Below are 24110 nucleotides of genomic sequence, written 5' to 3'. Positions count from 1 at the left end.
CAGGCTCTTGGACTGGCAACTCTCTACCGGCCTCTCGCTCGGGCCTGCTCGGGCTCCCTTGCCAGCACACATTAGACTTGATTGCTCGGGCTCTCTAGCCCTGTTCACTCGCCTATCCCTCGGGCACCAGTATACGCTAGAGCTGCTCTTAGTGAACAGCCAGCCAAGGTTCATGTTTGAGCTCGACTACAAATTCATATTGCCTTCGCCCTTTTGCCCTTCTGAATGTTTACCTTTTCGTTGTATAAGTATCCCATCCACTTTAAGAAACCAAGCCAAACTGACACGAAGTTCGTTGTTTTGTGACACTAAATAGTTTGGTTTGTTATCATTTTTGTGAACATGCTGGACACCGGTTAAGTTTTCTGGTTTTTGCACTATGAAATGGCGATTGACATGCTGGTGTGGATGCATTGGTTTTTATCTGAATTAATGCCCTAGTCAACAAGGGCTGTTCAGCAGCCCAACTAGCATGATCCGCCAAAGAAACCAAACCAAACTGACATAAGTTGGTACTTTTGAGAAACTAAATATTTGGTTTGGTGAGGTCATCAGGTGTCTGATGACACGCCCGACCTTGATATTCCCCCAAACATCAAGGTAGGCACGTGCTGGCCGACACCTGTAGGTGACGAAGCCATATTAGAATGCATGAGGACAAGAAATAAATAAGACTTATAAATTTAAATATAATTAATATGCAATTAAGGAACGTGTTCAGAACATACAACTAATTCTATACACTAGAAAAGAAATAATATAAAATTGAATGGATAAAAGAATGGGTCCTACACCGAGAGAACTCGAAGGTGCTGATGCGGAAATGCCTTGACATCGAATTGTACGCCTCGATTCTAAGTCCTGAGGGGCGTAAAACAAACATGAGTAGACCAAGTTGATATATATATATATATATATAATTGAAACAGTTATCAACATACTAACCCCTACAGTTTTATGAAAACTAATAGCATAATATGTAATAGGTTTTCCAAAAACCCTAGCATGCCATAAAAACCTTCATAAAAACATATGTCGTATATAGTGTGCTAACTAGTGGTATCCGTATCACCCAAAGGCATATAGAACTCTTCCTTTAGAACACTTCATTCACAAGTATCAATCGCCCGTAGGCTCCTACAGACCCGAAAGTCAATATAAGTATCATCGCCCAAAGGCTCCTACAGCACTCTGCCCGAAGGTCAATATGTGATCACTAGATACACACAAAACCATTGAATATAATCTTTCCATATATAAGTACATATATCTAAAAATCATCTTCATAGCATATAGTCATCAATCATATATACTACAAAGAAGTGTAAAGAAAACATATTCATAAATAATATATAGTCATCCATCATATATGCTACAAAGAACATAAGTTCGATAAAATATGGTAATTCAAAATATTCTCAATAAGCATAATATCTCATAAAACATTTCATAAAATGTAATCATTAAAATCATGATTTTCATGTATGCATTTATACTATTAAAACATGCATTTTAGAAAGGGGGTCCACTCACAGATACTTTGCCGCCGAAGAGCTACGTAACTAGCGAAGACGAAAATGCCACAAATAATTGCTCCTAAGCACATAAAGGGTCCAATTAATAAAATTCTATTCAAACGATTGAATTTGGGAAAACAGACGTCAAAAACGGATCTAAGACATCAAAATTAGCCAATAAGGGATCTCGAACGAAACCAGAAAAAGTCAACGAAAAGCCAACGGTCAAAGGCAACGATCAATGTTAACCAAAGTCAACAGTCAGCATTGACCAAAGTCAATGGGTCTGGGTCGGTGAACCGGGTATAGGCTTGGGTTGGATTCGAGTTAGGCCTGAGCTTTGGGCTTGGGTTCTAAGGCCCAAAGACCTAGGGTCCAAGGGTTTTGGGTCAAAGGGCCTGGGCTTGAAAGCCCTGCCCAAAGCAAAAGGGTTTTGGGTTTTGGGCTTAGAGCCCACGTTCCACACGGCCCGAAGGCCTAATACAAAGGGTTTGGGGTTTTGGGGTTTAGCGGGCTAAGGGCCCTAGGTTTCTCGGCCCAAAGGCCTTGGTCATTTTGGGTTTTTAATAGAAAACAAATAAATATAAATAAATAAATAAATAAAATAGGTGGGTTGGGCTTAACGGGCTTGAGGCCCTAGTTCTACTTGGCCCAAAGGGCCTAGGTTCAACGGGCTTGGGTCACTCGACCTGTTTCTCGTCGAGGAAGAAGGCCGGAGCTTCCCGAGCTTCGTTCGCCGTTGTTTGGTCACCTTAACCTGCAATCTACTTACGAAATTGAAGGTAGAGGTGAGAGGGAAAAGTTGGTTACCTTCAGTTCGCTGTGAAAGGGTCGGAGGCGGCCGGAATCTAGCTTGAAGCTCACGGGGTTCGCCGGAGCTAGTTCTTTGTTTTGTCGAGCTTCACATAGGCTAGGGAGAGTGAGAGAGAGCCCACACGTCAATGCTGGTGATGGTGGTTCGTCACTGGCGATGTGGGTATGTAGATGGGTGCGTGTGAGTGTAGAGATCAGGGCAAGAGAGAGATCTGTGAGAGGGAGAGGGTACTAAGCTAAGAGAGAGACTCGAGGGAGGGGAAAGAGAGAAGAAGTGGAAGGGAGAGTTGAGGGTTTACCACGTGGCATGCTGAGAGGGAAGGAGAATCTAAAAGGGAGGGTCCTGATTGGTTAAGGATAGGGGACTAAAATGTAACTTTCATATACTTTTAGGGTAACTGTGAAATTACATTAAACTTTTGGGGGTGGGGTTTCACATCTGATTTATTCACTATACCTGTTTTAGATCCTTTTGCTGAGGCAAATTCTGAGGATTCTGGTGCTGGGACAGAAGAGTATGTACACATTCGTATACAGCAAAGAAACGGTAGAAAAAGCCTGACAACCGTGATAAACAAAAGAATGTATCTACCTTCCTAGTCCAGGTAGTCACTCCTCCACATAACATTGATGTTAAACGTTATATAGGTTAGAATGATAAGATTATCGATCTGCTTGGTTGGTCGTTTCAAGTACTACAGGCTGGCATTGTGCAGGACCATATCAAGATTCATGGTTTCTAAGCTGCTGCGTCCAAGTCTCTCCACAATTCCATCTACCTTTGGAAACCTTGCTATTTGAATATTATTTCGTCTGAGTTTGATATGCGCACTGTGATTTGAGTTTGTTATAATTTTCTAAAACTTGTGTAATTCGTCGCGGTTATGGAATGTATGACAAATTCTATTCTTGATTTTGAAAATTTCATAACTTCGTACTTCATAGCATTGGAAATTTACATCCTTCATATGAACCGTAAAGAGAATACATGCGAGGATCGATACACTGTTGCTACAGACAGATGAACAGTAAAGAGAATACATATGAGGATCCACCCTTTTTTTTTTCATTAAGAATCTTAATCGAAACCTTATTCCCATTTACATCGAATCTTATCGGTGTGCCTAAAATCGGATCTCCAAACAAAGCTTCCATCCATTCTCTTCAAAGAGAAGCTCTCCACCAACACATAACACCCAAACTTCCTCCACCGAGTTGCACTTGTAATCTCTTCTGCCTTCTCTACTCTCACATCCATTTCATCACCCCCACTAACCCACCCTCCTGCCTCCAAAACCCATCTCATATTCTGAACAATTGCGGAGCTCAAACCTACACTGACCACTTTCTTGCTGTATGGGTTATGGGCTTTGTACCAGGTGAACCCTGTTCGTCCGTTCCTACAATCCTTCACGGCTTGCATAGCAGATACCATAGCCACTTCCCTTTGCACATCTACGCTCACATTCACAACGTTCCCTTCACGGTTAACGTTCCCACAAGAGTATATCTCTTCCCACCATTGCTCAAAAGTCACTCTGTAGTACTTCGACTTCTTCATCTGCTGTCTTATGGTTGCTCTCTCTCTTACAAACACAAATGGACAGTACCAGTTCCCCACAGTGCTAGTACGCGAGCGCTTTTGAAAGATGGTAACATTGAAGTCCGGAAGACGTGAACGGAGCGAGGCGTCAAGGCCTAAAGCTTCACCTAGTTGTGAACGATACATACTCGAGCTGCGAACTTTCCATCCTTTTTTCTTGAGGAATTTTGGGGGAACGCCGTCGGGAGCTACAGCCCTTGCGAAAAACCCACCACCTTCGAAGCGATGAATCTTAACTTGTTGGTATATGTCTCTAAAATTTAAAACCCTTGGTTTCTTGTCTCCCAAGAAGTCGTTAAAGCAGCACTTCACGGTGTCCCTCTCTCTAGCACATCTGTAAGCTTTCCTGCAAGATCATACAAAATAATTTATCTTCCACTTAACAAACAAATATTTTCTACGCTAGAGCAGCGTGCTCTCTCTGCTCCGAAGTTCCAATCCCCACGCAGTATATCACTCAAATAAAAAGGAAAACCAATTATATATAATTGTGAAACCGAAGCATACCCTTTGTGCCTGCCACTTGCTTTGATGACATAGTAGCAATGAGACGACAGAGGCTGATCAAGAACCGGGATGAACCAGACCTTAGTCTTCGTGGCCTCTTGGAACTCCGACGTGTAAACGATGGTCAGTATCTTGTCCTGTGGGAACGGCAGTTTCGATACCTTTCTGCGCTTGCATAGGCCCCAGCAAGACGCGTCGTGTGCTTCTGCATCTTCATCTGTAATCACCATGAAACCTGAATGTGGAGCATCGGGTGGATGAAGGGAAAGGGTGCTTGGCGATTTCCTGTACATGGAAAGAGGCCTTGTCACATACATCTTTGTGTATGGGTGTGAATTTCGAGTGTACGTTTTCAAATTTAATCGACTTTTTTTCTTATGAATTAAGAAAAGAAGCGGAAGGTGTGTAAGAGATTATCTGATAATATTAAGTAAAGAAAATTAAAGTAAAAGAAAGAAACTTTATAATCCACTTTCTTTTGTGACATGTATTTTTCATACAACTCACTTTAAATTTTGGTGCTTTCGATACTTGCAGAGATGAAAGGAGTCAAAAAGGAAAAACTTTGGGACCAACTTATTCTAAGGGTCATGATTTTCACAATTTCGTTTTCTATTTGATAGATTGCTGATATTGACCTTAAAATGAAATGGTAGGTACAACTAGTCGAGTCTTGCTCTCCTAATATCTTCATGTGAGGACCAAATGCATATTTTTCACAAGATTATATTAATTTAGATCTGTATTATATTAGTTTAGATCCAAAGACTTAAAATATTTGTCAACTTAATAAAACCTAACCAACTAATTAAAATATATGAACTATTAGAAAACTAATTTTCTTGTTTTGCTCTATTAAGTTGTCAAATATTTTAAGTCTTTAACTCTAAACTAATATAATTTTGTAGCTAATATGAATTTGATCCACCCAAGTCATCAAAATGAGGACCTTAGGATAGAAGGACTGACGGCTAGTTTGTGAACAGCTATCTTCTCCACTCTCCTCTTTTTTCAATCCAAAGACTTAAAAACCAGAAACAAACGCATATGGAGAGAAAAGTGGAGTGTGAAAATCATTTCCCCACTGTTCATTGTGACTTATTTTCGTAAACAACACAAGGAGCTTTCGAAATCCAAACTGTAACCATTTTCCAATTAAGATAAACCTTATTAGGGCAACAATTAGTGCTAAATATGGAAGTATAACTTTCCGACTAGAGCAGCTCATGCATTTAGCTCAGGATACTCCTTATTATTCCCATCATCTCCCCACCGGGGAGACGCCCAAGGCATCATCCCCTTGCTGCTGCTATCTCGTTAAACTCAAAAACTGAATCGCCGCTGAAAGCTTGAGGCTGTTTGATTCTCTCCCCTTGTTCACATCTTCTGTTAGATTTTCACCATCTTTGACAGTTGCAAGAGGAAATGGATCAAGAAAGCCTCCCAAAATGGTTTTCTCACCTCTGACGCTCACAAAATCTTTCAACGAACATATTGTGAATGGAACCGGCTCAAAGCTGTGGTCTCCATATTCAACTGGGGTAGAGTGGTCTCCAGTGACGCAAAGAAAGTACTCGAAATTTCCAGTTGACTCGGCCTCCCAAAGGAGCCTGGCCAGCTGCCCTATCGCTCGATCTACAGCTTCCATTGCTTTAACTTTGAAGAGGGTTGCCTTGTCGTGACCCGCATCATCAATAGCCTGCGATGCAAAACAAAACAGAGATTTCATTTACCACTAGTGAAAGTGAACTACTTGATCAATGTTTTGAGGTCTAAGTAAAAATCCGCCATTCATCGAGTAAGATTGCATGTGAGTCGTGGCATGGTAGGAAAAAAAAAAAAAAAAAAAACTAGAACCTGAGAACATCATTGACCTTAACGTGAAGGAACCTAAAATCATAGCCATCTGGTTGGCCTGGTTTGTGCTTATCTTCCCCCAGTACAAACACATTGGGGCAAGACTTCAAAGGAAGAGTGCCTTAGCTGTCGCATTTGCTTTGGAGGTTAGAAGTGTTCGGTAGTCTCCGGTAGCTCCAGGAGCTTCCAGGATATCAATGCCAAGAGAAAAGCCCAGTCCAGCAATGATTTTTGTGGGAGCTACCATGCCAGGTCGTAAACCGTGTTTCTTCTCAACATGGAATTAAATATCGATATTATCAGCGAAATATCGCCGATAATATCGTTTTTTTCCAATAGCGATATTTTCAGAGTATTCCAATTGATTATCGTGATAATATCGCGATATTATCGATAATATCGATAATATCGCTCTCTCTCTCCGTCGTCGGAATCGGAACGGCAGCCGAGCTCCGTCGTCGCAGCTGCCAAGATCTGCGTCTCTCTCTGCCAAGATCTGCGCCTCTCACAGGTGGTGATGGTGCTCGCCTGAGTGTGCGCCACGGTGGAGGTCACGGTGTCGTCCGCCATTCTCGCAGAGGCGGGAGAGAGAAGACTGATGATGTGTGGTCACGGCAAGATGGTGCTGCTCGAGTCACGGTGGAGGTCACGACAAGATGGTGCTGCTCGAGTCACGGTGTCGTCCTCGAGCTGCTCGAGTCGAGCAGATGGTGCTGCTGTTGTGTGTGTGTGTGGTCACGGCAAGAGAGGGAGAGAGGTAAGAGGATTTTGAGAGAGAGAGAGAGAGACAGTGCAGAGAAGAGAGAGAGAGGGTCGAAGTGAGTGAGAGAAGGAAATGGCTTGGTCCCTGGTGTAGAAGTGGGATGTGTGTGTGTGTGTTATTGAAGTGTGTGTCTGTGCGTGTGTGTGTGTAGAAGTGGGATGTGTGTGTGTGTGTTATTGAAGTGTGTGTCTGTGCGTGTGTGTGTGTTATTGAAGTGTGTATCGTGGGGTGTGTGTGTGTGTTATCCGAGAGAAGAAAAAAAAAATCCAAACCTGCTTTCAAAATATCCAGCCCATGTGTCAGTCCGTGTGTGTTATCCGAGAGAAAAAAAAAGGCAATGTATAAAGTGTAAAATATTGTACTAATTCATTATATATAAATGATTATGGTGTGTTTAAATTTCTTTCATTAATTACTACATATTTTCTACACTCATAATGTTTGCCAGCTCGCTATATAATCAACTTGATAATGTTAAATCCATCATGCAATGCATTTCCTTCCAATTTTTTGTGATAAACTAATAGATAATTGACTAAATAGACATCCTGCAAAGTTTCAATAAAAATTTCCAAGTTTTTCTTACAATTTCCGTGGTTTCCTTGTAATTTTTATCGATATCGATATTATCCCGATATTTCCATCGATATTTCCGTATTTTCGGACTACCGATATTTCCGATATTACCGATATTTTCTTCCTTGCTTCTCAAGGGGAGGAACCTGAAATTTGTGATTTAGAAATAAAGAAATATGGACACAAATGTAAACTTAGAAGCGTAAGCATAAGGGTTGAGGTTGTTAAAGTACAACACCAGCCCAAAGAGCCCAAAGATAATGGATTCAGCCCATACACAAAGAAAGATTCATGCACATGCTAGAGAATTCTAGCAAAGTTCAAGTTGGTGGAAGAGTCTTGAAGAATGGTGAGGATTCCACCAACTTACAAGATTAGTGTAGATAATTCTAGCTTAGGAATGTAGTGGAATTATCTAGATATCTCTAGCATGATGTTTCCATGCTTCTCCAAGGTTCCATCCATGCCTATATAAGAAGAAGACATCCACACCATTTGTATCAACCAACCAATCAAGAAGTAAGAGAGCTAAGAATCAAGAGATGGCTAAGTAAGAGAGTAAGAAGCAAGAGTAGTCTTGTAGGAGTGTGAGTGGTCTAAAGTTTGTCTCTAGAAAGTGAGCGAGTGTCATAACTTCTAAAGTGTGTCCTTGAGATTGTGTGTTGTAATATTTTGTGAGTGTAATACAAATAGTTTGTTTACTTGTTTTGTCTTTCTAACACTTGTGTTAGAGTTGTGTACTCTAATTTTTCTTCAACAGAGGTCTTGTAAGACCAGCATCTCTCTTAGGCTCAAGGTTATATTTCCTTGGATAAATCAAGTGAGGTTTGAGACAACAAACCTCAATCCGAATACCGCAACCTCGTAAATAGACAAGATCAGCTATGTTCTTCCCTTCAGCTGCCCGCTTTGCATTCAGTGGCTGAGCAACGAGAATACGTGATATTTCCTTGGATAACTCGTTAACACTTTAGCTGTGTGCCTTGCTTCACTCGTCAGTGCCGTCTAGACCTTCAGCTTGCAAAAGTAAACGGTTGTCCTTCAATGGGTCTGTTCCTGATATATTCCCACTTAGCCTTGGTCATTTTGCAACCACTCCGCATCTATGTTCCGTTGCATACCTGTACCAAATGATTCTTTGTCAGTCTGAATCTACTGCATAATAAAAATTTCAAGGATAAGCATTAGAAAGCGTTAAGGTCTTCGATGATTTAGATACATAATCCAATTTCGCATAACGCAAGTGTATTTATAGAAGCATATAAACAAGAAGCCTACAGCATTTATAATAAACTTTTGCACCTGACTCTGACTTCATATTCGGGAAAAGACTGCAGCTTCATTCCATCAAGTGCTGCACACAGTATGGGTCCTTGTTCCTCAAAGTGTCTGTCTGCCCTCCAACTGATGACTATTCCAGTTTTTTCATCCAAGTTTGCAAAATTAGAGTAAAGAACAACAAAATAGCAATGAGCATTATGGGGAACAGCCTGGTCTTCCAGAAATAACAGAACCGAAGGAAAATGTTGAAAGTTTTGAAACTGCTCATCCAGGATCATGATGTGAAAACGATTATAACATCGATACCATTTTACAAAGAAACAAATAAAATCCTCACCTTACATGCAATATCACCAGGCAACATTGCCAAACCAGCACCCATGGACTCAAACGCGCCTCGGCCACGGTAATAAACCCTAGGGTCATAACCCAACAGAGAAAGGTGAGCTGTATCGCTTCCACAACCCAAACCAACTTCGACAGTGTCCATCAGGCCGTTAACTCCAGCGGATGCAATGGCGTCCAAATTGGGTACTTTGGCTGCCTGAAGAGGAGTCTTAAATCCAAACCTTGGTATTGACACGTCTCCCACACCATCAATCAACACAAATATGCCACTCTCTCCTTTTTGGCCGCTGAGAATGACCCATGTCTACTAATATGCTACATACTCGTTTTACACTAAGGGAAAGATTTGGCAATGTACAAGGAACAAAGTAAAAGAGCTTTCGATTTGTTTATTTCCTCCCTCTTTCGTTGCAGTCCAATTTTGCTAAAGACCAGAACCACTAGAAGTTCTCACCCCTGCAACCAAATATATTAGAAGAAGCACCATTACAAAATTTTCCACACACCCTGACTGAAAAATTGGATACGGCATGGTATTCACTACTAACAAGTTAGCTCTAAATATATCGAGGTTCGAAAATGTTCTGACAAATTGAGGTAATATTTGGGCAAGCAAATTAATATTTCAGCAATCTTCACAATTTAACAGAAATTCTAGCAAAACTTAACCTAAAGATAAATATGATGAGCTTGGCGCAATAAAAATGTTGATTCTTTGTGACCAAAAGGTCATGGTTCAAGTCCTAGAAACAAAGAAGAGTAAGTTGTACAATGTTCCTCCGAGCCGGGACCTTATTGGCTTGGAGTCGCTTTTTTTTTTAAACTAAAGATAAAATAAAGCAATTGGTCTCTCCAAATACGACCAGAGCTTCAAAAATTAACAAAAAGCAGTTAAGAAATACCATTTCCTATCGATCCAAAGCTCTAATCCTAACCAAAAAATGATTAATAAATCAATTGCCCAAGAGAACGAAGCAGCCACCCATTACCGAGTAGACGGAGGCCCAATCACAAAAATGGTTGAACAAGGCTTTGCGACGTTGTTGAAACCATTGCCAGACAAAGAAGATGGCGAATAAGGAGGCACCGAATCGGAATCCGAGAACGTCGTCTTTGTCATTGGCGGTGGACTAAGAGGCCCGACCTGATTTAGACACCGAGCCATTAACAGTGAACTCATAACGATAGGAAATGGAATAGTGAGTATCTGAGCATACAATAATTCTAGGAAAACTAAATTTTTAAATCAAATTTGTAAATCAAATGTTGTGGCACATCATCAATTGAAAATAAATACATTAATCAACACGAGTAATAATCGAATCATCAACAACCACATTATTTGATTTACAAAATTTGGTTTAAAATTTTGGTCTCCCTTAACATTACCCACTTAGCATAATATTTCAAAAAACGAAAATATACTCTTATTATATATTTATATCAACATTTGTATGTTTCTCCAATGGATGTGAGACTCATCTGTTAGTAAGCCGCACTTGTTGGGATGGGTATGGTTTGGATTGGTTCGGTGCGGTTTTACATAAAACCGAAACCATTTTGGTTTGCTTTGATTAGGTTTTAAGTGATTTTAATTTCAGTTTCAAAATTTGCAAACTAAATATTTTATGCCATTAATACAATCCAATCCAATAGGGTTCAAATTGCCACTGAAATCCAAATAATATTCTAAACTGTACACCAGTTTAAACCAGATCCATCGTGATTCAGCGACTTCATTGCAATCTCAAAGGGATTCATAATCTGGAAAAGTTCTAAACAAAACTGCAAAAGCAACATTAATTACATGATTTTACAGAGTTTTCTTGCCCAAGGCCGGTGGACATATGTGTAAAGTTCTAGTGAATGACAATGAGTGTTGGTTGATATTACTTGGATGATAGTTAACTTTTTTTTTTGGGGGGAAACCTCAACGGTACGAGGGAAATTTAATTGATAACGAAAAAAAAAGTTACACCTAGTCAGGGGGGACATAAACCTTAGCCTTCATAAAATAGAGATAACAAAAACAACACATGAAAAAGAAGGGGGGACATAAACCATACCCTTCTAGAAATGAAAACAAGAGAGACAAAGAAAAGAGGAAGGGACATAAAACCTAACCCTCTGAAACCAAACCTAAATGTCTAAACCTGCAAAACAAGTTGAGCAACACCACAAAGTTAGGGAAAAAAAAAAGAAAGTAAGACAAACCTGGATGCCAAGATGCACATTAATTTGAGAAGCGGTAACCAGGCAAGCCAACATAGTCCAAAAAAATGCAGCACGAGTCGCTGGCGGACGATAATCACGCCAAGTTAAAGTTGGAGAAGACAAGCCCATGCTAGCAAAATTGTCCGCAACAAAATTTCCCTCCCGATATATGTGAGATGAGTATAAAGTCATTTTCTGGATGCGGTCTAAACAAATGGACCATTGCGTATGAAGAGGCCATGGAGGATCAAAATCAGACGATTGAAGAGCAAAAATAACACTAGCGCTGTCACTTTCCAACCAAAGACAATGCCAACTCAATTGATAAGCAAACTCTACACCAATAATAATTGCAGATAATTCTGTAAAAAAAAAGAGTTGCAATAACCAATCCATTGGCAGAAACCACTAAGAAAATGACCATGACAATTCCTGAAAACTCCTCCACAAGCAGCAGGACCGGGATTTCCTTTAGGTAAACCATCTGTATTAAGTTTAATCCAAGGAAACCAAGGAGGAGACCAAAAGACATGAAGAATAGTAGGTTCCTTGCGAGAGATAGGTCGGATCCCCATTGAAGAGATGATTCGAGTGTCAAAACTCTGAGAGTAACCAGGAATAAACTTTCCACCATGAACAATCGCAGAATTGATAGACATGCAAAGACGATGAAAACTGAGTGGTCAGCCATAAAAAATAAACTTATTTCGAGCCTTCCAAATAGCTGCAATAATAGAAAGACCCGCAAAAATCCAAAGATTGTGCAACTGCTGGGAAAAGGGCTTACGCACATAGATATCCCAAAAACCATCCAAAGAATTTGAAGGAGGCAAAAAGGTACCAAAATGGCAAGCTAACCACCTCCAAAGCTGCCTAGATATCTAACAGCCGAAGAAAAGATGAGCAATAGATTCTTCAGAATTATGACATAAACAACAAATGGATGCCAAGGAAATACCACGTCGTTGAAGCGCACCCTCGGTAGGAAGTTTATCATGAAAAAGCCGCCAAGCCAAAATAGATAGCCGTGGTGGAATAAAAAGATGCCAAATAACCTTAGCCCAAGCACAGTCACTACGTTTCCTTTGAATAAGCTGATAATCAGAAGAAAAGGAAAACTTCCCGGTAGGTGAGGGCTCCCAAATCAATTTATCATCCTCGACATTTAAGGGCAAATGTGGATGTAAAATTTGTTGCACCACAGAAGGGAATAAATTTATAAAATAATCTGGGAAAGACCAATTTTGTGTTTCAATAACATCTGAAACCCGAGGAAGAACCTTAGGTGAAATGACCGAAGATAAACAAGGGCTAATAATAGATTCATCCAACCATTTGTCAAACTAAAAGGAAACGGACTTCCCATCACCAATAATCCAACGACTATTATTATTCAGAATAGGTAGAGCACGCTTCAAACCATGCCACACAGAAGATCGTAAATAGATATTTTGTTTTTTGGAAGGCGAAAAAGGAAAATGCTGACGAGCAAAAGAACCCCACATAGAAGATGATTGAAAAGCATTTCATCCGAAACTAAGCAAAGCTGTCAAGTTCAAGGAAGCTAAATCACGAAGACCAAGCCCACCTTCATTTTTAGGTCCACACACCATGCTCCAATCAACAGTTACCAACTTCTGGGAAGCTAAATCCCCTGACCAAATAAAATTCCTTGCGTAAGCAGAAAGATGTTTTAAAAGGCAAGATGGCAATTGATAAACTGAGAAACTATGGAGGAACAAGCTTTGATAAACAGACTGCACTAATTGAAGTCGTCCAGCCATTAAGAGAAGTTTTCCTTTCCAACATGAGAGGCGGGCTTTAGCCTTGTCAACCAAAGCTTGAAAGTGAATTCTCCTTGGCTTATCACAAAAAATGGGTACCCTAAGATAAGTGAAAGGAACAACACCCAAACGAAAGCCAAGGTGTCTCAATACATGCACTCTATGATGAACAGATGAGGAGCCGAGATAAAAAAGTACTCTTAGTTGCATTAACAAGTTGCCCTGATGCACAACCATACTTATCCAAGAAATTTCGAAGAGATCGAACATTCCCACGATAAAAAATGAAAAGATCATCATCATATAACACATGAGTAGGAGGGCAACAACCTCGTGTGGCTAAAAATAGTAGTAATTTGTCTAGTAGAGAAAAGCGAAGATAAACCTCTGCTTAGAGCTTCATCCACTAGACAGAAAAGAAGAGGAGAAAGATGATCACCCTGACGTACCCCATGGGAGCAAGAGAAAAACCCATGCGGTGTTCCATTTACCAAAATTGAAAGGTGAGCTAATTGTAATAAAACATGTACCCAATCCACAAAGATGTGTGAAAAACCAAAGCTAGAAAGCATATGGAGGAGAAACTTCCAATTCAAAGTATCAAAAGCTTTAGCAATGTCGACTTTTATACCTACTTTACCACCAAAAGCCTTTTTGTCCATAAAATTAAACCCTTCTGAAACTAGCCCAATACAATCAGAAATACGTCTACCTTTTAAAAATGTTGTTTGCTGAGGAGAAATAATGCGAGTGGCAATTGGGCCGAGGCAATCAACAAGAATCTTTGGAATAATTTCGAATAGAAAATTAGTAAGAGCAATGGGCCGATACAGAGCAATAGTGGCAGCCCCATCAACTGACACGACCCGATCTCGATATTCCTCGAATACCAGGATAGACACGTGCTGGCCAACACCCTAGAGTGACGAAAGCCATTAATTAATACAAAAGCTAAGAATAAGAAGTAAATTAGGGTTATGAAATTAAAATACCATGAATTACTAATTTAGGAACGGGTTCAGAGCATACAACTAACTAGAGTTCTAAAAGAATTAATGTAAAATTGAATAAATAAGAGGATGTGGGTCCTATACCAAGATGACTCAACTATGCCAATGCGAAAACGTTGACATCAGGATCGCATGCCTCGATTCTAAATCCTGAAAGGGGGCGCAAAATAAGGGTGAGTGGACCAAGTTATATATACATACATAATACGAAAATAGTTGTGAACATACTAACCCCCAAGTTTTAATAATGAAAACTACTAGCATAATAAGTGATAGGTTTACTGAAAACCTTAGCATGCCATAAACATCTCAAAAGACATATCGCAGAAAAACATCGCGGAAACCAAAGCATCAATAGTCTCACAGATCGTCTCGTAAGTACGGTGTGCTGCTAGAAAGATCACTGAATAAATATAACTCCCGGCCCAATGCTTGCTCCGTGTCCCTCAGCCCGTAGGGCCTATCTGCCAACACCAGATCCTCGCCCCAGGCGGCATAGTGGCCACTAGGTACGCACAAATAGTTACGCCTCTAAAAAATAACCACTTCATAGTATAAAGTCATCTATCATCTATACTATAAAGAGGGGTTTCGAAAACATGTTCTAGCATCCTATCGTCATCCATCAGATAGTCTACTAGTTCATGGTTTTTATAGAAAATACGATATATCAAAATACAGCTCAATATAGGCCAACAATTAATTCCTCACCAAAAACAAGACAATAAACAACATATTCCATAAACATGCTTAACATAAATCAAATCATAAACTCGTAAGGCATGCTATTCATTTATGCAATTAAACTATGAAATCATGTAAATTTTAGAAGGGGTCCACTCACAGTATTTAGCCGCCAAAGAGCCACGCAAACTAGCAACCACGAAAACGTCACAAATATTGCCCCTAAGCACATAAATGGTCCAATTAATAAAAATATGTTATAACAATTGAATTTGGGAAAACGGATGTCAGAAACAAGTTCAGGACGTCGAACTACCCTAAGAAGGGTCCCGATTAATTTTGTAAAAGTCGATAGAATATTCCTAGAATATTCCCTGACATAATATTTGAATATTCCCTGATGGAATATTCCCTAACGGAATATTTCCCATAAAGGGTTTTGACCGGTTAGGGTTAAGGATTTGAAAGGTTAAAGGGTTTAGGGTTTTGGATAAGGCCCAAAGGCCTTAGTTTAATAAATAAAATAAAAACAATTTAAAATAAAGGGTTCTTAGGTTAGGTTGAATGGCCCAAAGGCCTTTGGGTTTCTAACAGAAAATAAACAAATAAAATAAATAACAAAATAAAAAGATTGGGTTGCCCTAAGGTTTTGGGCTTAGGTTCAACGACCCGAAGGCCTGGTTCGAAAGGGCTTTGGGGCTTGAAAGCCCAACTCGAGTTCCAATGCTTTAAACGTTCATAACTTTGTCAAAACTCAACAAAATTGAATGATTCAATAACGAAAGTTGTAGCCCTCGATGATACGAAGAGAATGGTACCTTGCACGACATCTCTCGATGATACGAAGAGAATGGTACCTTGCACGACATCTAACTCGCCGTGGTTTAGTCGAAAAACTCCTCGAAATTCACTGAGGTCGCCGGAAACTGGATAAGATTCAATTGGATATAACTTCTTCAATACTCAACGAAATTGGGTGAAACAAAATGGAAAGTTATAGTACTCAGCGAGACAAAGAGATTGATATATTGCACGCCTGCCAACTCACTGTGGTTTAGCCGGAAATTATCTCGAAAGTCGCCGGAGGCGTCGGGGGAGACTTGGGTGTTCTCTGGGTGTCCCGGAGCTTCATCGAGACGTGGGAGATAGAGAAGAAAGTTCCATAGGTGATGGTGGTGTCGTAGTTAGGTAGTTGTGGTGGTGGGTGTGTGTGTGTGGGTGCTCACGGTGATAGAGAGGGAGAGAGATGAGTGGGTTTCGAGAGAGAGAATGGAGTGTGCAGAGAAGGAGAAAAGAAAGAAGAAAGGGTCACGGGGGACAAAATCAAAGGGTGGGCCCCTTGGGCACACTAATTAAGACCTAAAAACAATTTTAAAAGTAAGATAATCACAAACTTAGTGAAAATACAATTTAAATTAGAGGTGGGTATAACATCAACTTTAGGGATAAGCACCACAAAGTTGCAATTAGCATTCGGATAAAGCCAACCACGTTTAAAAAAATCTTGTACAAAAGCAATAACATCCAAACCAACAATATACCAGCAAGACTGATAAAAGGAACCAGGAAAACCATCAAGTCTCGGAGCACTTGAGGGATCCATAGAAAAAATAGCACTTCTAATTCTTCAACTGAAGGTAAACAAGAAAGAGAAAATATTTCCTCTTCACTAACCATAGGTGTAATTACACCACAAACATCCTCAATTCCAGTTGGTACGAACGGAGAATTATATAAAGACCGATAAAAGTTTACCACATGATCAACAATAGCAGTATGAGAAGAAAGTACATTATCACCATCCAAAAGAATAAAAATCCTAGAAGAAGAATGCCTACCTCAAGCATAAGCATGGAAAAAAGCAGTATTATGATCACCCTCAGTAAGCCATTTAACTCGGGCACAATCACGCCAGAAAGCTTATTGTATACGAAGAGCATTGAGGATAGCTGTCTTAGCCACAACTTCCTCATTAAATCTCTCTTTAGAATTCCCATCAGAAGAAATAATATTATGGATATGATGAAGTTTTTCCTTAGCAATATTGACATTTCTATGGACATCGCCAAAAATATTAGAGTTCCAATCACGAGGCAACGCTTAAGGGCTTTAAGCTTTTCCAATATAACAAACATGGGACACCCATATGCAACAGTTGGCTGCCAACACTTAGCAACCAAATCAGAGAATCCTAAATGTAATGTCCACATGGATTGAAACCAGAAAGGTCGTGGTCTTCCAAGAAAAATAGCAGAAGCAGAGAAAACTAGACAATTATGATCAGAAACAACCATGGGCAAAGCTAAACAACTGGTATAAGACCAAGATTGTAACCAATGTGTGTCACAAAAAGAGCGGTCAAGAAGCCTCTCCTTGTAACCACGAACACTCCAACCATTAGTCCAAGTATAAAAAGCACCAATAGTTCCATATGAGTAAAGTCACAAAGCTCAGTAGTACTGCGAAAGTCCTCGCATGAAGTTCGAACAGGTAAGTGACCACCTATTTGTTCATGTGCTCCAAGAATAGCATTAAAGTCACCAATTGCCATCCACAGTACTATAGTATTAAAACAAATATTTAAGAGATTGCACCATAAAGCACGATGAAGAGTCGAAGTAGTAGCCGCATAGACAATAGTAAACTGAGAAAGAACACCATCATAAGAAGCTTGAAAAGTAACTTGTTGCCCTAAAGAAGAAATCACAATAGGAGAACAATAACTCGTAGAATGTAAAACCCAAATATTATGCATTAAATCACCCTAGTTATTAATAGCAAGCAAAGATAGACCTAATGAATTCCAATAAACAGAAGGAATAGAATCAAAAGTAACCATAGGTCCAGATATGCAAACCAAGTTGGGATGATGGGAATGACAAACATTAGAAAGCTCAGTACGCGTATCAGAATTCCTAATACCGCGAATATTCCAATAAACTAACTTCATTTGGAGGTAGAGATAACTTGTCTTCCTGCCCTCGTAACATAGGGTTCTTCTTGCCTACATACGTCAACTTTTTGGTTTTTTTTTTTTTTTTTTCTGTTTCTTCTGCTGAGGTTTACTAAGAACTAGGGTAAAGTCATTGGAGACCTTCCCTGCATCCACAACATTGATCTCATTCCTCAGACCAAAACCAGGTGGAACATCTCCATCAACATTAGAATCAATATGGGCAATATTATTTTCTTCAGTAGGCTCATCATCGGTCTCCCTTGAAAGAGTGTCATTCAAGTTACAGGAACGGGTATCATCAATATTATTGGTTGGTTGTAACTCTAGAAGCTGTCTATCAGAATTTGTCTCTAACTGACCATGAAGATCTGCCGACGAATCAATAACCTTGTCAGCCAACACACTTAACTCGGTATTCACAACACTCATTAATATTTGATTTGCAAAATCGTTAACTTGTTCAACATGCCATTGCTTAAGAGAGCTACAAGGTGGGACCTTCATATCATTATTAAGTCCAAGAGAACGCTCATTATGAATAATTTCGACTGAAGGAGAACGTTCCTTGTGTATAGTATCACCCTAAGGAGAAACAATCTTAGTAAATGGTTTTGGACGATAAACCTGACGAGTTGGTGAGCGTCCGCGACGGCAAGCCTCAATATCTGGTTGCATCCCATCTGAATGATTGCCCTTTAAATGCCTACATTTGTTTGTATAATGGCCAATTACACCATAATTTCCACAAGTTGGAGGCAAATTCTCATAAATAATATCAACAAAGAAACCATGTTGTTCCCGCTCAACCATAATAGATGAAGGCAAATCAGAGAAATATCCACATTCACCAGAATTGTAGCATAATAACCATATAACTTTTCATGTGTAGCATGATCCAACTGAAGTGGGGTACCCACCCTATGAGCAATTTCCATAAGAATGCGATGGTGCCAATACTCTTGACTTAACCTATATATTTTGATCCATACCTGTGCATAAGTTTGGGGAAGGACGTCACCAGGCTTGAAGTCCGGTTGCCATTGGGACAACCTAAAAAGACCAAATTGAAGTGTGCAGGTTCCACCACCCCACACTCTTCTCATATCTTCTTTGGTGGAAAAATGAAGATCAAAATATCCTCTGCCTAGAGGCACTAGTTTCCAAGAATTCTAAAGCTTCCATAAAGAAGCCAAGGCACTCTTGAGAAACTTAGTCTTCATCGTCATCGTTCCTTTTTTTAACAAAAGTCTACCAATGAGGTTTGTTCTGCATGAGCGTAATTGTTCTTGATAAAGGTTCTCACTAATCTTGACATAAGTCACATCGCCTCGAACAGTAGGAATAGGAAGTTGACTAAAATTAACTGAAGTTTCTGCATCACTTGTGACAATGGAAGCAAAGGTCCTTGCTTTTGGGGATTGTCCGAATAATGAACCAATGGCAATATTCAATTTTGAGGAAGTAGCAAAGTCAAGAAAGCCCCATAGGCATAGGGCAGTGGGTGACTTGTCGATGAAAACCAATCAACCTAAAACAAAATGCATTTCAAAAGAATATTAAAAACTTAAATATAAAATTAGAAATTAACCTGTTGAAAAGTGTGTAGACGTGGGCAACAATGGAAGTCTTCTCTAAAGGAGAGCCCAAGTCTCCTATTGGTGCAGCAAGTCTGCAGGTGCAGACGACCCCTTCAAATTGCAGAGCTTAAAACCCCAATTTCAGCAACAAGTTACTGCTACGACAGCAGAACGCAAAGACCCAATACCCACTTCGGTGCGGAACGCAAAGACCCAATACCCACTTCGGTGAGGAACGCAAGGACTCAATACCCAGATCGGCGCTGGGACGCTGAGATGACACCGGCAGTGACACCGACAAACCCTAGAAACGTGAACCCGTCGGCGCGTTCATTTCGTCTTTTCGCAGGCGTGTTCTTTTTCTAAAGCGCATGCCTAGTTCAAGAAAACTGAAGTTCTTGAATGACTGTTAATACAAGTGGTATAGTTGATGTTTACTTCGTGAGGACTACGGAGTCTTAACTCCATGCCGCTAACTTAAAGAAATCCTGATAAGGATTGAATGCAAAGATATTAAATCATAATAGGACTCATTCATTATTAAGATGATAAGGATATACAGCTGTTAATAGGCTGGTTGTGTAACCCTAGTGTCATGACCAAAAAATGTATCGTGACAACGTCGTGAATCTTAAAAACGCTCGAGAGTTGTATGCTCCATTCTTAGAACATGACAATTCTTCTGTGTCTTTACGATACACAAGGCCTCTAAAATTAATATCAAAATAAATATCAGAGTTCAAGTAAAATCCATAACATTCAAACCATTTCATAAGCAACCTTTTTACAACAGAAATCCCAAAAGTTCAGTTTACAAAAGCCAAAGGAGTGATAGGTTTAGATAAATATATACAGAAGCAAAAGAGGCTATACATATACAGTTTTCATTGAAACCAGAAAATCAATATTTACATTTCAAAAGCTAATTTTCTGACTCGAAGCTTTGAGGTTTACAAGCTACAACCCCACACCTTAGTCCAACTCTTCTATTATTTCTCGCACAACACCTGAAAATGTAGGGGTGAGCATCACATACAATCATTTGCCCCCCCTCGGGAGGCACCCTAGCTAGGTTTGAAAATAGATATACCCTTGTACTATGTATAAAGGAAATAATTTGCACAACAAAATGTTTTGGCATGAGTTAAAATTATTTCATGCTCAAAATTAACTATAGTGGGATCCCTGCATTCTTCTTGTCCTGACAACCGAACACGCGGCCAACTACCATACCTAAAATAAATTCTCAAGTAATATCAACACGAGGTAGGGTAGTGAGAGTGTCCACTTACAACCTATACCACATAGACACAAGTACCCTTTCCCCTTACGGTTAATGATACGAGTTCGTTTGTATAGGACCCTCCAGAGGTTTAGGGGATCGAAGCCCAGGATAGTCACACAGCCCCCTTCACTCTCAGGTCGTCATTACAATTTAGAATAACATAAATCACATGCTAGAAAAATAAAACTCCTTTTCCTAACATGCAGTTCTAACAACAACAAAATCCAATGCATAGCTTGCACACATCCATATTTACATACATAATACATATCGAAAACCACTAACCAGGGTGTGAGTCCCCTACCTGATATTCCAAGCTTTAGGTACTAACTCTTTCCACAATTGTTCACTCTTATCTCTTGATCTTGCTTAAGCCAAGAAAGTGCCTAATTTGAAAAAGAAAATATCAATACACAATTTGCATGCACCAACATAAACTAACACGTCTCAATTCCATCTGCACAGTGCATGTACATCCCCAAAATAACCAAATCCAAAATTTATTCACATGAATCACAGTTTAATCAACATTTCCATGAAATCCATTCAGGAGCCATATATCAAATGCCATCTAACAACCAATGCACAATTGAATTCCATAACTCCAAATCAAGTAAAATTTTACCTCTGTCTTCTTCAACAATATTGTTCGACCAGCCTTGAGACTTCCAAAACTCTCAATTCAACCATATAGCACTTCAAACATGAATTTTTTCAAAGTTATTAACATGAAATCCCCAACCAAAATATAATTTCAAATCTGCAAATAAGCTTTGAACTCTTACCTTCGTTCGTAGAGCTCGACGTTGTGATCATATAGGCAAAAACGGATTGCAGTTCTGATGTCTAGAAATTAACCTACACATTTTTCTTTCTTCGACACCTAAAGAGAACCCATGGCTGTTTCTTTTCCTTTCTGCCTTTTTGGAAACAGTTCACCGAAACACCAAAAGATGAAGGGATCATCCTACACACACGTGTTCTCCATTCCTTTTGTCACATAACCTATTCATACAGTAAGGGAGCTATTGAGTAGTGGGAGTAGAAGACTGACCTGCATCTCATCCATGGCGTCGAATACAAGTAGGTGTTCTTGAGATAAATTTCTGTTATGTGCGGTATTATACTCGGCATGAATTGAATGTATTGTAATCCTAGTACCTAGTTGATATAGTTCTGACTAATAAGTTTCATTGAACTGCTTACGTACAATATGGTACCACTTACATATAAGTACTCAAACAAGAAAAACAGCAAGCAATACTAATTCGAGGGTCTGCAAGCCTGGAACAACCAGATCAAATCCAGAAAAAGCCCCGAGGACCAAATTAAAAGCTCCACAAATATAAAAACCAAAGAAAAAACCTTTTTAAGTTTTGCCGTAGGGTCCAGTTTCGGTGCGGTTTCATATGTTCAAAACAGAAAATAAACCTTTTTTCAAACTGCAGTTCGGTTTCAAACTAAAACAGTTTCAAAATGGCAAAACCGAATTGTTCAGTGCGGTCGAATTTTGTTCGTGTTTTAATTTCAGTTTTCGGTTCCAAGTATTGGAAAATATTAGTATTTATGTTTATTTTAATATTTAGGTTTTGCTTGTTAGTTTAGAAATTGAGCTTAGTCCATCCAAGTTAGTGTTTCTTAAGTGTTCTCTATAGATATAATTTGTAATTTAGTATGATAAATGAGTTAGTCAAGAGGCCGTTACTCTCTCTTCGTGCCTCTCTCTCTCTTCCACCTCCATCTCTTCCAGGAGCTGCGTGCCGGATTTGAAACTGCACCCAACCGTGTGTAAATTTTCGGTTCGGCTCCCGGTTTTAGGGGTCCAGCTTTCTTTTCCATCTCCGATGGCAAAACCAGGCTCAGTCAAAGTTATTGAGGTTCGTGGAGTAGCTCCGAAACCAAGCTTGCCGCCGAACTCCGCCCACCCGGAGGATCTGTCTCTTCCTCTAACATTCTTTGACCTCCGCTGGCTAAGGTTCCCACCCCCTCAACACCTTTTCTTCTACAACATGCCTTCATTCGACACATCACACTTCTTCGATTCCGTACTTCCGAAACTCAAAACCTCGCTTTCTGCCACCCTCCAACACTTTGTACCTCTAGCGGGAAACCTCATCTGGCTTCTAGACTCCCCCAAACCCCTTCTCAGTTATATCAAAGGCGACGCAGTTTCGCTCACAATCGCCGAGTCTGATGCTGATTTCCACCGTCTAATATCGAGCAACAATTTTGACATTGAAGCCAAAGAATACCATCCTCTTGTGCCCCAATTGGCAGCGTCTCATGACAAAGCTGCTGTGCTGGCATTGCAAATAACCGTCTTTCCCAAAGACGGCTTTTCGATTGGATCAGCCATGCACCATGCCGCCTGTGATGGCTTATCTGCCATCTCGTTTTTTAAATTTTGGGGTCACTTTTGCAAACATGGAGAAGGAGGAGGACTGCCACCTTTGCCAAGTCACAACAAAAAGGTCATAAAGGACCCTTCCGGGCTCCAAGCAATCTACTCAAACGAGTGGTTAAGACTGGGTGGTCCAAACAACAGAAGCTTAATGCTTTTGGAGGCTCGAGGTCCAGGAGACGGAATTCGAGGCACCTTCGAATTCACACGCGCGAAAATCGAAATGTTAAGGCGGGTGATGAGGATTATGATGGCAAAGAAGAAGGAACAAGCTGATCATTCAAAACTACTGCATTTGTCGACATATTTGCTAACATGCGCCTATACATGGGTTTGCTTACTCTGGGCTGAGGAGATCAAGACAGAGAAAGTATTATTCATGATTAGACCCTCCTCTACTACCAACCTATTTCGGGAATTGCAGGACATCGAGCTGTTGCAGAAACAAAACGCCTATTGGGAGAAGATGGACTGTTAGTGGCCTTGAATGCAATTAGTGAAGTGATAAAAAGTTTGGATAAGACCCTTTTGGAGGAGGCAGAGACTTGGGTCTCAAGAATCTTCAATGCAGTACTGCAGCCTTGTTCTTGCTTCGAATGTCGAGTTTAAGAAAGATCAACCAAAAAACAAAGAATCACAAAATAAAAATAGGAACACAAAAGGAACATACTATCAATTGAATTGTTTTGAGTATCAATATTTGAAATTAAAAATCTTTTGCCATGTGGCCCTTCTTTCCACAGTTGTAGTACTTGCCCTCAAGCCTTTTATTATTTTGGGACTGACCACAGTTGCCATGATATTTTGGAACTCCCCCTACTTGAGAACTTCCTCCTCCTTGATGACCTTTCGCCTCATCATCATTTCTTTTAGGTCCACTAACAACATGCTTCTTGAAGCTGCTTTTACTTTTATTAGTGTAGAGTGCTTCCTC

At 39.9% G+C, this 24110-nt stretch overlaps 2 protein-coding genes and 2 pseudogenes across 2 annotated transcripts; 1 reads left to right on the top strand and 3 right to left on the bottom strand.

The window, feature by feature from the left end:
* Positions 1-3243: 3243 nt before the first annotated feature.
* Positions 3244-7238, bottom strand: LOC103442481 (uncharacterized). Its single transcript, XM_008381270.4, has 3 exons — positions 6315-7238; positions 4441-6139; positions 3244-4279 (listed from the first exon to the last, which is right to left on the bottom strand). The coding sequence occupies exons 2-3, from the start codon at positions 4755-4757 to the stop codon at positions 3421-3423; spliced, it is 1176 nt and encodes a 391-aa protein (XP_008379492.1). The 5' UTR covers positions 4758-6139; positions 6315-7238; the 3' UTR covers positions 3244-3420.
* LOC139198540 (uncharacterized) lies at positions 5750-6867 on the bottom strand. The gene is made up of 2 exons (XM_070827427.1): positions 6826-6867; positions 5750-6139 (listed from the first exon to the last, which is right to left on the bottom strand). The coding sequence occupies exons 1-2, from the start codon at positions 6865-6867 to the stop codon at positions 5750-5752; spliced, it is 432 nt and encodes a 143-aa protein (XP_070683528.1).
* Positions 7239-8243: 1005 nt separating the features above from the next.
* LOC103442865 (uncharacterized) lies at positions 8244-9198 on the bottom strand (annotated as a pseudogene).
* Positions 9199-22503: 13305 nt separating this feature from the next.
* Positions 22504-23811, top strand: LOC103421661 (uncharacterized; annotated as a pseudogene).
* The last annotated feature ends 299 nt before the right edge of the window (positions 23812-24110 follow it).

This window comes from Malus domestica, chromosome 09, assembly GCF_042453785.1.
Source record: "Malus domestica chromosome 09, GDT2T_hap1".
Taxonomy (NCBI): Eukaryota; Viridiplantae; Streptophyta; class Magnoliopsida; order Rosales; family Rosaceae; genus Malus; species Malus domestica.
Note: the sequence above shows the minus strand (reverse complement) of the source record. Positions and strands in the feature narration are given on the sequence as shown.